Source organism: Engraulis encrasicolus, chromosome 10 (genome assembly GCF_034702125.1).
Source record: "Engraulis encrasicolus isolate BLACKSEA-1 chromosome 10, IST_EnEncr_1.0, whole genome shotgun sequence".
NCBI lineage: Eukaryota > Metazoa > Chordata > Actinopteri > Clupeiformes > Engraulidae > Engraulis > Engraulis encrasicolus.
The window spans coordinates 33,669,314-33,683,494 of record NC_085866.1 but is presented as its reverse complement, the minus strand read 5'-3'; the positions used below and the strand labels follow the sequence as shown (position 1 = coordinate 33,683,494).

General features: G+C 41.4%; 2 protein-coding genes and 1 long non-coding RNA gene across 3 annotated transcripts; all 3 read right to left on the bottom strand.

Moving 5' to 3' along the window:
• Positions 1-3,509: 3,509 nt before the first annotated feature.
• Positions 3,510-6,091, bottom strand: LOC134456979 (uncharacterized). The gene is made up of 3 exons (XR_010036392.1): positions 5,998-6,091; positions 4,812-4,901; positions 3,510-4,049 (listed from the first exon to the last, which is right to left on the bottom strand). It is a non-coding gene; the product is annotated as an uncharacterized LOC134456979 (long non-coding RNA).
• Positions 6,092-7,744: 1,653 nt separating this feature from the next.
• On the bottom strand, positions 7,745-10,059 carry LOC134457447 (zinc finger BED domain-containing protein 4-like). Its single transcript, XM_063209458.1, has 4 exons — positions 10,017-10,059; positions 8,911-9,530; positions 8,272-8,408; positions 7,745-7,757 (listed from the first exon to the last, which is right to left on the bottom strand). Exons 2-4 carry the CDS (start codon positions 9,520-9,522, stop codon positions 7,745-7,747), a joined length of 762 nt encoding a protein of 253 aa, XP_063065528.1. The 5' UTR covers positions 9,523-9,530; positions 10,017-10,059.
• Positions 10,060-11,208: 1,149 nt separating this feature from the next.
• On the bottom strand, positions 11,209-12,583 carry LOC134457446 (uncharacterized). Its single transcript, XM_063209457.1, has 2 exons — positions 11,556-12,583; positions 11,209-11,277 (listed from the first exon to the last, which is right to left on the bottom strand). Exons 1-2 carry the CDS (start codon positions 12,522-12,524, stop codon positions 11,209-11,211), a joined length of 1,038 nt encoding a protein of 345 aa, XP_063065527.1. The 5' UTR covers positions 12,525-12,583.
• Between the last annotated feature and the right edge of the window lie 1,598 nt (positions 12,584-14,181).

Below are 14,181 nucleotides of genomic sequence, written 5' to 3'. Positions count from 1 at the left end.
ATGGAAATGATACATTAAGTTGGCACAAAAAGGAAACCAGTTCGCTCAGCTAAAGGTTGAAAGTTCGGAGAACTAATGACATGTCAGGTGAACTGATGTTTGCTTTCCAAACAACTTCCAATTATGTGTTGTATGAACAAATGGTCTTGTGGACTGAACAACAATTTCAATCAATCCAACTTCTAATTGTGTGTTGTATGGACAAATTCTTGTGTGGACCCCACTGTAATCTACATCAGTCCAACTTCTAATTGTGTGTTGTATGGACACATTTTTGTGTGGACCCCACTGTAATCTACATCAGTCCAACTTCTAATTGTGTGTTGTATGGACACACTTTTGTGTGGACCCCACTGTAATCTACATCAGTCCAACTTCTAATTGTATGTTGTATGAACAAATGGTTATGTTGACTCCACTCTATTCTACATCAGTACAACATGTTTATACAGTCGGCTTGACTCAAGTTTTGCATTTATCTCAACTTCAATTTTGAAGGCAACCAAGGTAACTTTCTTGATATGTTCATAGAGCTAACAAATTGAAGTTCTTCCAACTTTTTTTCAGGTGTTACCTTGGTTGCCTTCAAAATTGAAGTTCTTCCAACTTCTTTTTAGGTGTACAGCAAAATTACACAAGACTCACTCATGAATAACAACCCACATTTATTAAACACTTTCACTGTACATGACACTGACTAAGTCGGCATATGTATACCCAATTGTGCAATACAAGCAGTGGCAAAAAAGAAAAAAAGGGCATATTTTCTGAAAACAATACGATGCCATAGATAGCATGTATAAGCTTACACGATTACAAGAGGCACTAAAACAGCAATTTCTTTAAGTGTTACTGTCCCATTTTTGGAAATGAGCTCATATTACACCTCTCCTTGAGTTAAATAGTTGAGTTTTGCCTCTCCTGTACTTTCAACTGTTCTCTTAGTATGGCAGTGCAAATTTTACCTCCATGCTAGCAGTTAACATTGAGTACTATACTATGAGACCAGCTGGCGGCTAACTGGTCTCATAGGAGTCAATATTAACCGCTAGCATGGAGGTAAAATTTGCACTGCAGTACTCAGAGAACGGTTGAAAGTACAGGAGAAAGGTAAAACTCGACTATTTAACTCAAGGAGAGGTGTAATATGAGCTCATTTCCAAAAGTGGGACAGTAACACTTTAAGCCACATCTGCATCAGTGTTTGCTGACCAGTTGAAGTGAGGTCAGTTTCTCTTTTGGTTGACTCACCCACACATACACACACACATCCAGCTTATGTATAATATACGCGTCTGCCATCACAGATGGACATAAGTTTGTTCCGGACAACATTCACTTCAGTCTCGAGGAGGAATGTTCACAAAAATGTTCATTTTCACATTCTGACCTCACATGAGTGTCACCATTATTGCTGCTGTGTCCACATCTGTTTGTGATATATGTGTGGGTGAATGAATCAAAACATAAAAGTGCATGTACAGTATAATTGATCTACAAAAGGTGATCAAAACATGGCAACCTCCAAAGCCATTTGCACCAGGTTGCAGCCAGTATCTCTGGCAAAAGTGGGTAAAGGTAAGACACTAAGCAACTTTTTGAGCAACACTTTTGGGGAACAAAACGGCAAGATATTTTTTTTGGGTTCATCAATACAAGACCTTGATCAGCAGAACTTCAATCAGCAGTAGACAATCATGTTGTTGCCAGGCAACTTTGCTCAAAAAGTTGACCTGTGCATCATCACTTGGGGTATAAAAAAAAACATAAAAGTCACTGTAACAGAGCGTCCGAGTGTTGTGTGTGTGTGTGTGTGTGTGTCTGAGTGTGTGTGTGTCTGAGTGTGTGTGTGTGTGTCTGAGTGTCTGTGTGTGTGTCTGTCTGAGTCTCTGTGTGTGTGTGTGTGTGTGTCTGTCTGTCTGTGTGTGTGTGCGTCCGAGTCACTCTGTGTGTGCGTCCGAGTCACTCTGTGTGTGCGTCCGAGTCACTCTGTGTGTGCGTCCGAGTCACTCTGTGTGTGCGTCCGAGTCTCTCTGTGTCTGTGTCTGTGTCTCTGTCTGTGTCTCTGTCTGTGTCTGTGTCTGTGTCTCTGTCTGTGTCTCTGTCTGTGTCTGTGTCTGTGTCTCTGTCTGTGTCTCTGTCTGTCTGTGTCTCTGTCTGTCTGTGTCTCTGTCTGTCTGTGTCTCTGTCTGTCTGTGTCTCTGTCTGTGTCTCTGTCTGTGTCTCTGTCTCTCTCTGTCTGTGTCTCTGTCTGTCTGTCTGTCTGTGTCTCTGTCTGTCTGTCTGTCTGTGTCTCTGTCTGTCTGTCTGTGTCTGTGTCTCTGTCTGTCTGTGTGTGTGTGTGTGCCAGTGTTTGAGACAGTCGTAATTAAACAGAAGGTGGTACTCACATCTATGTGAGACAATAAAACATTAAACGAAAACAAAAAAGCAAGCCTCACTATTCCAGCTGCTGTGTCCACGTCTGTGTCAGTGTCTGCCAACCAGTATGAGTGATTTCAGTATATATTTTGGTTCACTCAGCCACACATACAACATACATCCAGCTTATATACAGTATACACGTCTACAAGGGCCAGTTAAGTCAACATGGAAACTAAAACCTTCTGTATGACCTCACATGAGTGTCACCATTATTGCTGCTGTGCCACATATGTGCGATATACGTGTGGGTGAATTAATCAAAAGATAAAGCACATGTAACTTACAGTATAATTGTCTAGAGAAGGTGATCAAAACATGGCAACCTCCAAAGCCATTTGAACCAGGTTGCAACCCTCACCTCTCAAACACAAAAGTATCTCTGGCAATAGTGGGTAAAGGTAAGACACAAGGCAACTTTTTGAGCAACATTTTTGGGGGAAAAAAACCGCAAGATTGGGCGGTTCATCAATACAAGACCTTGATCAAGAGAACTTAAAATCAGCAGTGGACAATCAGTTTGTTGCCAGGCAACCTCACTCAAAAAGTTGACCTGTGCATCATCACTTGGGGTATAACAAACATTGGGGACCCTCGACAACGAGATATCTTCTCAAGGGGCTATCCCCCCTAAACAAATAAATGGAAATAAGAGTCACTGTAACTGTTTGTGCATGACTGATCAAGTTTGTCTCTTTAAGTATATCTGAGTGTCTGGCCATAAGTGAGTGCAATTGAGTGTCTGGTGTGTGTGTGTGCAAGCCAAAGTGTTTGAGACAGTCGTAATTAAACAGAAGGTGGTTCTCACATCTGTGTGACAATAAAAAAATGAGAGATCAAAAATGTAAGCCTCACTATTACTGCTGCTGTGTCCACGTCTGTCAGCGTCTGATCCACAATATATACTGAAATTACTCACACTGGTTGGCATTCACCCACATCCAGCTTATGTACAAAATACACGTCTACAAGGGCCAGAAAAAAAAAAACATAGTCCAGTCATTTGAACAGACTTGCTACCCTCACCTTTCAAACTCGAAGTATAAAAAACTAAACCATTTAAAGAGAGAAAACGGCATACAACTCCACTTAAAGACGCGCGTCCGATCACATGTGTGTGGACATGAGCCTGTTCCGGACACCATTAACTCTTGCGGACCAAGACTCATCGCCAATCTTCATTATCACCTTCTGTATGATCTCGAACATGTACCCGAGTCCTTTTGGGTAGTGGATGTTGAGACCATAAAGCAGTCCCATCAGCAATGAAAACGCGTGAGGCATATCACTTAAAGATGCGTGTCCGATCACATGCGTGTGGACATGAGCCTGTTCCGGACACTATTAACTCTTGCGGAGCAAGACTCTGCACCAATCTTCATTATCACCTTCTGTATGACCTCAAACATGTACCTGAGTCCTTTTGGGTAGTGGATGTTGAGACCATAAAGCAGACCCATCAGCAATGAAAACGCGTGAGGCACATCTTTGAGGTTTCGGAGAACGACATCCTCCTCCAGTGCAAGTGCGACATCGATCACCTCCTTGGGGAGAGGGCGCTGTTCATTCTCTGTAAGGATGAGGATTCCCACGTCCATTCCCTTGACCGCTTCACTCTCCTCATTTGGCTGGTGACAGAGCAAAGAAATAGGAACAACATAGCCAATCAGCATTAATTCCTCAGGAAATTGACATTCAAGATGCATACGGATACATAAAACGCATTTCAATATATAAATATTTGAGGAGAGACAATTGTTAAAGGCGTATGCCACTATTTTGGGGCTTAATACAGTTAAAATCGTTGGCTGGGGTTTATAAAGGTGGTAAAGAGTCTTATTTTTCATGTTAAGTGTTGTCTTGCTTTAAGACAAGTTAAAAGAGGGAATATGTCGCTAAGCTAGTGAAAGTCAATGGATCCTTGTAGCATTGTAGCATGCTACACGGATCCATTGACTTTCATTAGCTTAGCGACATAGTCCCTCTTAACTTGTCTTAAAGCAAGACAACGGCTTACATGAAAAATAAGACACTTAACCACCTTTATAAACCCCAGCCAACGATTTTAACTGTATTAAGCCCCAAAATAGTGGCATACCCCTTTAAGGAAGAAAGGAATACAGAGTATGCAAATGTTTTCCCTTTTACTTAAGACGTCTCTGATAAATCATGTACCTTTGCACCAACAAATGAGTGGTGAGCCTTCACTACTTTACTTAGCAATTTGAAGCTATACCCAAAACCTTGTCTAAATCAAATGCTTGTCATTTTTCAATTGGTTTAAAGATTTCACTCAGGAGTGTACAATTAACACATTCTATAACTACAAGTCATTGCTTCAATTGGATGAAAAAAAAAAAAAAATCAGCAAGTGATAATTTCTCATGTACCTTACAGATTTTGAAGAAATTGGAAGGGTCCTCCTTCATAAAATAGGGCAGGGCAAGGAGAACAACGGCTCTCTTCTGTTGATTTGAGTTCTGTACAAAACAATAGGAATCCAAACCAGAAAGGAAATCAGTGCTACACAAGCAGTGTCAAAAGCAAAAGTCAATTTGTCATGCAAGTACAACGCTAGCACATGGCATTACATAACTGTTACACCATTTTACCACATGAGATAGAAAGACTAAAACGTAAGGACCCTCCACAAACTTGATCAAACCACTGCAGAGTTTGCTGATCGTAAGACAAGTGCACAGGGTCTACTGGTTATTCATATTTTGAAAGTGTGGAGTCACCTTGAATTTTGATGTTTTCTATTGAAATACACAAGTCAAATAGCAAATATATTGCAAAAGGAGGGTAGCTTAAGGCAGTGTTTACCAATCTTTTTTTGTCCTGCGTACCCCCTTAATTTCATCACATGAGGAGTATACCTCTCATTCATGCTCTATATCGGTTCCTCTATCTCAGTGCGACTTCGCTCCAAATATTTTTTATCATTACATTTTTCTACGTACCCCCTGTAGTGTGCTTGCGTACCCCTTGTGGTACACGTACCCCTGGTTGGGAAACACTGGCTTAAGGCAACACATTTTGTATGTAGGATTAAACAGACAATGTGTTTTGAATAATAGAAAGGTGATTACAATCTTTTTATTAATAGCAGTGATTATAGTCATGGTGTATTCGTGTATTATAACACAACGTTTACCTAGTAGGACATCATGGATATACTGTACATGAGAAATCAGAACCCAAAAACACTGAGTGCAGTAATAAAAGCCAAAGGTGCCGCTGAAGGGTGTGTAGATCTACTAGATATGAACTACCAGGAAAAGACATATTTAGATGCTTAACTTACTATACTAGGGTCAGAACAGTAAAATATCAGTTCTAGTTCTTTAGCCAATACTCATGGAAAGATCAAATTAGGGAAGATTTACGAGGTAAAATAAATATTTACCGGTCTAAGCTTAATAGTAAGCTATGCAGCCAATATGTCTTTACTGGTAATTCAAAAAGCCGATATGGAGAATAATCTACCTTTGATGACAACACAACTCTGTTGAATGAATAGACTTGGCCTAAAAAGACTGACAGTCAATAGGCCTTATGCCAGGAATTACTTACATCATCATCAAGAGAGGCGAGGATAGCCGGAAGTTCCTTCACTGTCTGCCTCTGTCTGTAAACACGCAGAAATCTTGGGACCAACTCATCCAGGCTAGGGCTGGGCGGTTTTGGAAAAAATGTGCATCACGGTTTTTTTTTCCATAAAAAATGACATCACGGTTTTCTGCACGGTTTAAAAAAAAATAAATAAATAAATAAAATCTTTATTTCACTCAAATCCAACGCCAATTTTTGCTATTATTCAGTTTGCTCAACAAAACAAAACAGTAATATTTAACGTAAATAAAAGTGCAGCATGCCCCAGGGCTGTATTAAGACCAATTGGTCGCATATTGAGCCTAAATGTTTGACTGTGCGAGAAAGAAAAATAAAACGGGCGCACCTGTACGAGTATGCATTTCAACCCTTTCATTCGCATTTTGCTCCTGAGTTCGAGTGCATGATTGTGAGAGCTGCTCATTTTTTCCACAGCCTGTATGATAGACACCATCAAACTCCATTGGGAACGCATTTCAAAAAAGACGGTCAATGTTGCTTGAATTCCGTGTTGGATAAGATTGAGCCATCTCTGCTCCCGTAGCTCAGAAAACAACAACAGAATCGCTTCGCACAGTTCCCTGGTGGCAAGAGTTACGAGGCGCGCATGCCTCATCTCCCAGTCGGATGTTCTGTGCCAAAACTTCTTACAGCTTTTCGAAATGGACTGCTGTTTAAAACTTTCAAATGCGGGAGTTTGCATTGCTAACAGGAAACCTCTTGAATACGATAGTGAAACAGCCACTCGGTTTGCTAGCTCATGGGATTTAAAAGACGTCGTTGTTAGAGCTGTTTTGGCGTTTCCAAAACCGCTGCCTTCGCAATGACTAAGCAAAAAATGCAATCGCAATCAAAGTAATCAAGTCAAAATATAATTCGAGGAGCATTGACAAGTAGTGTGCAGTGCGCGCAAATTTAAAGTCTAGTTGGTCCAGTAGCTACCGGTGCTGTAGGCTATCAAAAAGAGCAGCCAACACAGTGAGATAATTATGCTGCTCCCAGTTTCATTTCACACCGTTCCAAGTTATGCGTTTGAGGAAACAAAAACTAGGCTATTAAAGCCCGTTGGATTAACGTGTTGTAGGCTATGTTTAAGATTTAGTCAATCGGTTCAGTAAGCATGTGATTTACATGCTTTTAATCACGAAGTTATAATAATAATAATAACAACAACAACAGGCCTAATAATAGTTATGGGAACTGTTATTATTATGACATATAGCAGTGGTTCCCAACACGTTTTGCACTTGGACCATTTTATCCTGAACTTTTGGGGACCCCATTTTTTCACAACCAAAACCATGACTGAGCAAACTTGCTGGCTATAAAAAAAAAAAAACAGTGGATATTTCTGACAGTATAAGACTACAATAGCTATGGATTGTTGAGTGATATTTATTGGTATTTTTTTTATTTCACACCTAGACATTTCAGGGGAGCCCATTGGAATTCCAGGTGACCCCATACCCCAGTGTTGGAAACAAAACACTGACATATAGCCTAGGCTATTGTGCATGAAGATGAAGAAACAAGCAATGGTGCAATAAGCACAGTATTTTACATTAACATAAACCTAGTGAAAAAGCTTAACGTACAGCCCTGAGCATGCCTAATACGGCCAAGGCTTTTTTTGGTAATGTGCAATTTGCACAATGTCCATGGCTGTAATCTCCAAGAAATTTGCCTACAACAGATATCACACATTCTGTTAGCCAGAACACCTATAAAATACAAAATAAAAAAGCACAGAAGACCCATTCACTTCTAAAATGAACCGCAATTAACTCTATGAAGTTCACCAACAACAGGCATCTCCACACACTGTGCTAGCCTGAACACTGTAATAAAAACAAAGACCATTGGCCAGAAATGTGGAAATTATTCAGAACTATTAATTCCACTGTGAAAAAAACAAGTGCAATTCTTTTTTAACATGGTGCACAAAGGGCTGAATATAGATCAATACAAGGCCCTGCATAATTTCCTCAAAGATTTTTTGCCAAGAACACAAGTCTGTCAACATTTTGAGGCCTCAGTGATGACCGTTGACAGGTCACGATGTTCCCTCCAGTACTGAACAGCCGCTCAGAGGGTGAGCTCGTGGCAGGGATGCCCAAATACTTTCGTGCCAGCAAAGACATTCGGGGATATTGGGCCTTATTTTCCCTCCACCAAGTTAAGGGATCATCTTCAGTGTCTATGTTTCGTGTAAGGAGATATGACTCCATTTCTGACAGAACTGCTTGGTCTCGATTAACTGTGGGGCCTGACTCCTCATTGCTTTTTGCGGCTTTAAAGAAGCTTCCAAGCGTCTTCCGGGCCTTCTTCGCAGGAGGTTTCTGGGGATCAGTCGAGGGGTCAGGGGCAACTTGCTGTAAAAGAATAAAGAACATCAATTAACTTCATCATTTGATCACATTATTCATTGGCATTTCATTACTAATGTTTTAGTAATATTATTAATATTTTGGTAGATATTTGTTTAGCTTATTGCTTGCTTTATAGGTTTAGTCTTTTCCTTTGGTTTATTTACTGGTATATGATTTGGACACACGAGGGCAGTAGTGTGCATAGAACAAAAGTGAATTCAGTAAGCAGGGACTAGGAAGAGGTTTATGGACATCTGGAATGATGGGAAATGAAAAAAAGAAGCAAAGAAACTATAAACCGGGTGGCCACAAATCATGAACCTGTCTCTGTAATTTTTTTCTTTTTTCTATCTGAAAAGGTGTTTAATAATTTCAGTTTATCTTAATTTGTTTGACAAATGGCCACTTAAATAATATCATATTTATTCGTGATTATGAATATTATTCATAACAGTTTGGAAAAGTCAATAATTACATTTGTAGAACAAGTTCAACATGATCTTACCTCAGCTGGTGTAAGGCCAGTCATCTCATCCACCAGTCTTGCTCGTACAGTGGGTTTGACCTCCTCTCCAATGTAATCCATCTTGAATCTTGGGTCAAGTGTCGTTGCCATGTTGAGGAGATCCTGTGTATTCGGGTCACTGTATTTGTCTTGAAGGTATCCCAAGATCTTGGTCTTCAATGTTGCGGTGAACTCTATGTCATCCTCTTTGACCACCAACACGGAGGACTCAAACAGATGCAGCACCGGCTTGACTGAAGAAATGCTCACATACTGCTCTCCGGAAAGGGCATCTGTAAAGTCAGCAAGTGGGGTGAGGGTGGCATTGATGGCCTCAAGGATCTCTAGGTCCTGCCACATGGGAACCAGGTGCCTCGTCTTCCGGTCCGGGGATAAGACATGAGTGATGGCTGGTAGCTGCTCAAGGACTCGCTGCACCATGGCTTGCCTTGACCCCCATCTTGTTGGACACTCCGTTTTCAGTTTGTGCACAGGCAGTTTGAGCTCCTTTTGGACCTGAGCAAGGTCTCTCCTGCGCTTCCAGCTGTGACTGAAGGATCCCACAATCTTCTTGCAAAGGCCCACTGCTCTGTCAACTTTTGTGTGCTTCATGGCATTTTCTAAATTGGAAAGAAATATACATATATTCAAATAAACACATTTTTAATTTAATTTTAATGTCTATTTTTTTCAGGATATTGCACATTAACGCACATTAATGAATTGTATGTCTTTGCTTTTACTTTATCTACTTCTAAACATGTAGCCTGCCTGTTTTGGACACCAGAGGGAAATTAAATATGCATAGTTTACCTCAGGTGTCCAAAATAGGTAGGCTAGATGTTTACAATTGGAGAAATGAAAAGCACAGACATACGATTTCATACAGAAAACTCTGTTAATAGCAGAAAGAAAAGATAGACATATAAAGACAAACCGCTTTAAAATAAGGCTTAGTTAGCCCGTATGTTGTTGTTGTTAATATCATCATTGTTATTAGGCCTATAAGTCCACCATTAGCCTGCTGTACTAGGACTAGGCCTGCAGTTGGCTGTGCAGTAAACTGGTAGTAATAGTTATATAACTAATGACATCGAAATGCTTACCGATTGCAAGATGCAGTCTGTGGCCAAAACATTGCAGCCTGGTCCAGTTGTTTATGGAAATGGCTTTGACGATATTTTGCCCGTTGTCGGTGGTAATGCAAGCCAGCCTTTCCTCATCCAACCCCCATGCTGCAAGCGCCTCCTTCAAGCCATGAGCTAAAGCCTGACCGGTATGGTCCTCCGGGAAGAAACTCGTCTGAAGACATCGGCTTTTCATCTCGAAGTCACTTGTAATGAAGTGCACGGTCAGGCTCATATAAGGCTCCATGGTCCGGCTGGACCACAAATCTGACGTTGCCGAGAAGTATTTCACTTCACGTAATTCCGCTTTGACATCTGCCCGCTTGGAATCATACATTGCTGGTATCGCAACATTGGAAAAGTATTTCCGCGAAGGCATAGTGTAACGTTTGTCCAATGTTTGGATCATCTTTTTAAATCCAACGTGCTCGACTGTATACATCGGCGCCATGTCTTTGGCAATGTGGTATGCTATTGCATCAGTTATTTGTTTTTGCCTGCTGGAGCTGGTCGGATAGGGCGTCGCGTTCTGTAAAGTGTCTGTTATAGACGCCTGTTTTGGGCGTGCATCAGGTGTCTTGGGCATAATTTCGTCATATTGCACTATGTGGTGGCGTTTGAGGTGGCCGGACAAATTAGAAGTATTGCCCTGCTTTGCTCCTACTGTGATGGAGCATATGCAGCAGTACACCTCGCCACATTGATCGTCGTCTTCAGGTTTAAAGCCGAAGTATTTCCACACAACAGAATGCGCACCTCTCTTGGGGACAAACTTTGTTGAATCACTTGCCTGGCTCTCTCCGCTACCACCTGGCTCTTCCACACTATCCATTTGCCTTCATGTAGTAGACTGACTATCTCTTCACTCGTGCAAGCTGTTGCGTTTCGAAAATATTATAATCTCCTTCTGCCTCGCTTACCGCTGAATCACGTGACGTACGGTTCAATGCATTCCATTGGTTTAGGGAGAAAGCCTGTTTCCCCGTGCGTAGAGTCACATGACGTGTACGTGCATATATTATTGGTTGAAAGGGAAATCAGGATTAGTGGAGAAGAGTGACATTGGAAGTGTGATGCAGTTCGTGAAAAAAAAAAACCGTCTCTCATCAGAAAGCAAACCTTGTGTCGTGGAAACCGAGATCACGGTTTTAAAACCGTAAACCGCCCAGCCCTAATCCAGGCCGTCAAAAAATGACTGCTTCAGGTTCTTGGAGACAATCCGTCTGAATTCTGCTTCAATCTGCATTAAGGCCAAGAACAGACAAAGACAAGAGAGTCCAACTTATGCCTTTTCTAGTAGGTTACATGACAGACCTATGCAGTGATCTCTTGAAAGTACAGGATGAAGATGTTTAATCCATTCTTATTCAGTATATTAGAGATTAGTGCTTCAGTGTCATGGACCCCACAGGAAGGGACTAAACTTTGGTGCTCAATATTAACATATCTTATTAATAAAGGATGCATGTACTACAATTTCACTTCAATAGTAATGCATTAAGAACATATGGCACCTACCTGCCGCTCAGTGAACAACGCTGGCCATCTGGTTTTGAGATCTTTGACCAAAGGCTCCTCTCTGATGACCTCCTTCCTCCTCAGTGAAAAGGTGCTGTCCATAAGGGCATCGACTTTCTTCCAGTCCACATTCTTTTTCTTCATTTCACTCTGTAAATCGTTTCGGTCTTGTTCAAGCATTTCCATGGTTCTATTCTGAGGGTGTTCTGGCAGAAAATTCACCTCTGACCTCATGGCTTTCTGTGGTCTCTTGGAATCCCCGGAGGCTGACCGTTTGTGCACAGAAAGCTCCACTGACCCAGCAATGCGTAACTGCTGCCTGAAATTCCCCATTTTGAAGGATATGCTGTATTTCCAGGCATACCACCCACATGTTGAGCCAGGTTCTTTTAGGCAAGGAAATTTTTCCACCAAAGCTTTCGCAACAATGGCACAATCTCCAGGGCTAGGGTGGGTCTTTATTTCAAACAGCGCCTCTGCCAATGTATCGAGGATGGCACTGGACATAGATTTAGACACTTCCAAAAGAGAGCCATCTCTGAAATATGCCTCATTGCCACGCTGTAGTCTCAACTCCATGTCTGTTGGGAACTTTGGAATGATGAAAGGGTCTGGTAGATATCCACTGCGTTTGGGAGTTGATTCTCCAGAGGAGGTTGATGGCAAGCTAGCAGTGTCGAGTGTGGAATCAGAAAGCTGATCATCATTGGAGGTGTCCTGGACATTTGAAGACTCTTGGATATGCTTCTGGAAAACCTTCAATGTAGTCGTGTCTCCTGTCAGGTCAGACATGCTTGTCAGATTACATAATTCATTGCCGAAGCTTGGGTCTTCAAATTGCACTATCAGCGTTCCATCCAAACTTAGTTCTCTCTTCAGTATATCGATGAATGCATCAAGCGTGTCCGGAAGGCTTTCGATGTGGAGTCTTCTTATGTCATCTGGTGCAATGATCACACGAAACCGCATAGTTCCTAGTCATGACAGAAAGAGAGAAGACATAAAAGGCCAAGTTAAGCATGCATGTAGGGTGCTACACTTTTATATCTGAACAAAGTTATAGGCAGTTTCTTTTCTTTCTTTAAAGCGAAAGTAGTAACAGGGACAAGAGAGACCTTTTTTTTTTTTTTAGAAAAACACTGAAATAGGCCAATCACAATCTTGTGTTTTGACATTCCCATTACAGTTCACTTCGTTTCCATAATAGTGCTATTCTACTAGTTGATCCCTACAAAGTATTATATACAAAAACAAAAGGAATGGCAAAACACAACAATGTAACCCCGGGTCAATCATACTTCTGTGATATCAACCCATACATTTAGGAATATATGACTACTGTTGTGCAAATTTAACCATCGATAGAAAGTGGAGGTAATAGCCAACAGATGACGCACAGAAAATTAGAAACACTATTTTGTTTACAATATGACGCTTACAGCCACCCGCTCGAACAGGCGCGAAAGTAGACTTTCAGAACCATTTCCTAACACATTTCCATAACGCAGTTATGGACGCAATCTTATTTCATGCACGCCAACTTTGCTTGCAGACAAAGCAGGGTTTAGTCCAGCCACACGGACAACCTCGGAAGGGCAGTTCTAGTGCCACATTAAAGTAGAGCCCTAAACTAGCGACAGTCGTACAACTAGGCAGCCACGAGCCCCGTTTCCAAAAATACTATTTGTTAACCAGCTAGCTTATCTAGCCAATGGTCAAATGCATTGCAACAAGTTGCTAATTTACTTAGAAAACATGCTGTGAGGAAACACCTGCTAGTAACAAAGGAACGGCCCTCATATCAAACGAACACAGTTCAACCCATTTGTGAAGTACAATATTACAGATCATAGATATGTTTTGCCAACCAACTCGGCTCATTTTAAAGTTAACATAAGCTTACCATGTTGCTCACACGGTTCCTTACCTAACTACTCGGTCTACTTGCTAGCTAATGTGCACACAGAGGGGGAGGGGGTGGGATAGCAAATTCTTACCGCGATGTCCTTCACATCCGAACATATCTGATTTAACCCTTCAAAATGCAACACAAAACCAAAAACGAAGACAAGCTACTTAAGAAATACTCGGACACTGCTCTTCCGAAAAATCCTTCGAAATCTCTGTTCACTTCAGAGGCAAGTGCAAGCATTCCCTCCACCAACCATCATGATTCCAACGTATTCCCTTTGTTCGTTCTCCTCTTCCCTCCAGAGTGCCCCGGATGTAGCTAACTGAACCTCAAATCCCGACCGGACAACAGTAGTCAACATCACATCCACATGTTGGCCAATTTTAAAAGAACAAAACTAAGCTACGCGTACACATTTCAGTACGACTATGAGTAAATGGTCATTTCTCCAGTAGTTGTTTTTTTCAAACGCAGTCTGTCTCAAAATGACAAATCCGGTATCATCCAGCTGTGACTAGCCTGATGAGGACAAGTAGCATAGCCTAAAACATGCCTTCGTAATGTACCCACCCAATTCACCGCTTTTTTTGCAAGTTACACTAAAACTCGTGGATAACTTACAGTATGGCGTTAAAACGTTTGCATGGGCAATACAAATGTCTAAAGTTTACTCACGTCTGTTGACCAAATGCTCGCTCCAGTAATGGCGGTCTT

Excerpts from the sequence above, each read along its gene's own strand:
- LOC134457447 (XM_063209458.1), bottom strand. The coding sequence starts at position 9,522 with ATGAAGCACACAAAAGTTGACAGAGCAGTGGGCCTTTGCAAGAAGATT. Across the intron at positions 8,409-8,910 it reads CTGGCCTTACACCAGCTGAG|CAAGTTGCCCCTGACCCCTC; the intron begins GTAAGATCATGT and ends ATTCTTTTACAG.
- LOC134457446 (XM_063209457.1), bottom strand. The coding sequence starts at position 12,524 with ATGCGGTTTCGTGTGATCATTGCACCAGATGACATAAGAAGACTCCAC. Across the intron at positions 11,278-11,555 it reads CGTTGTTCACTGAGCGGCAG|ATTGAAGCAGAATTCAGACG; the intron begins GTAGGTGCCATA and ends GCCTTAATGCAG.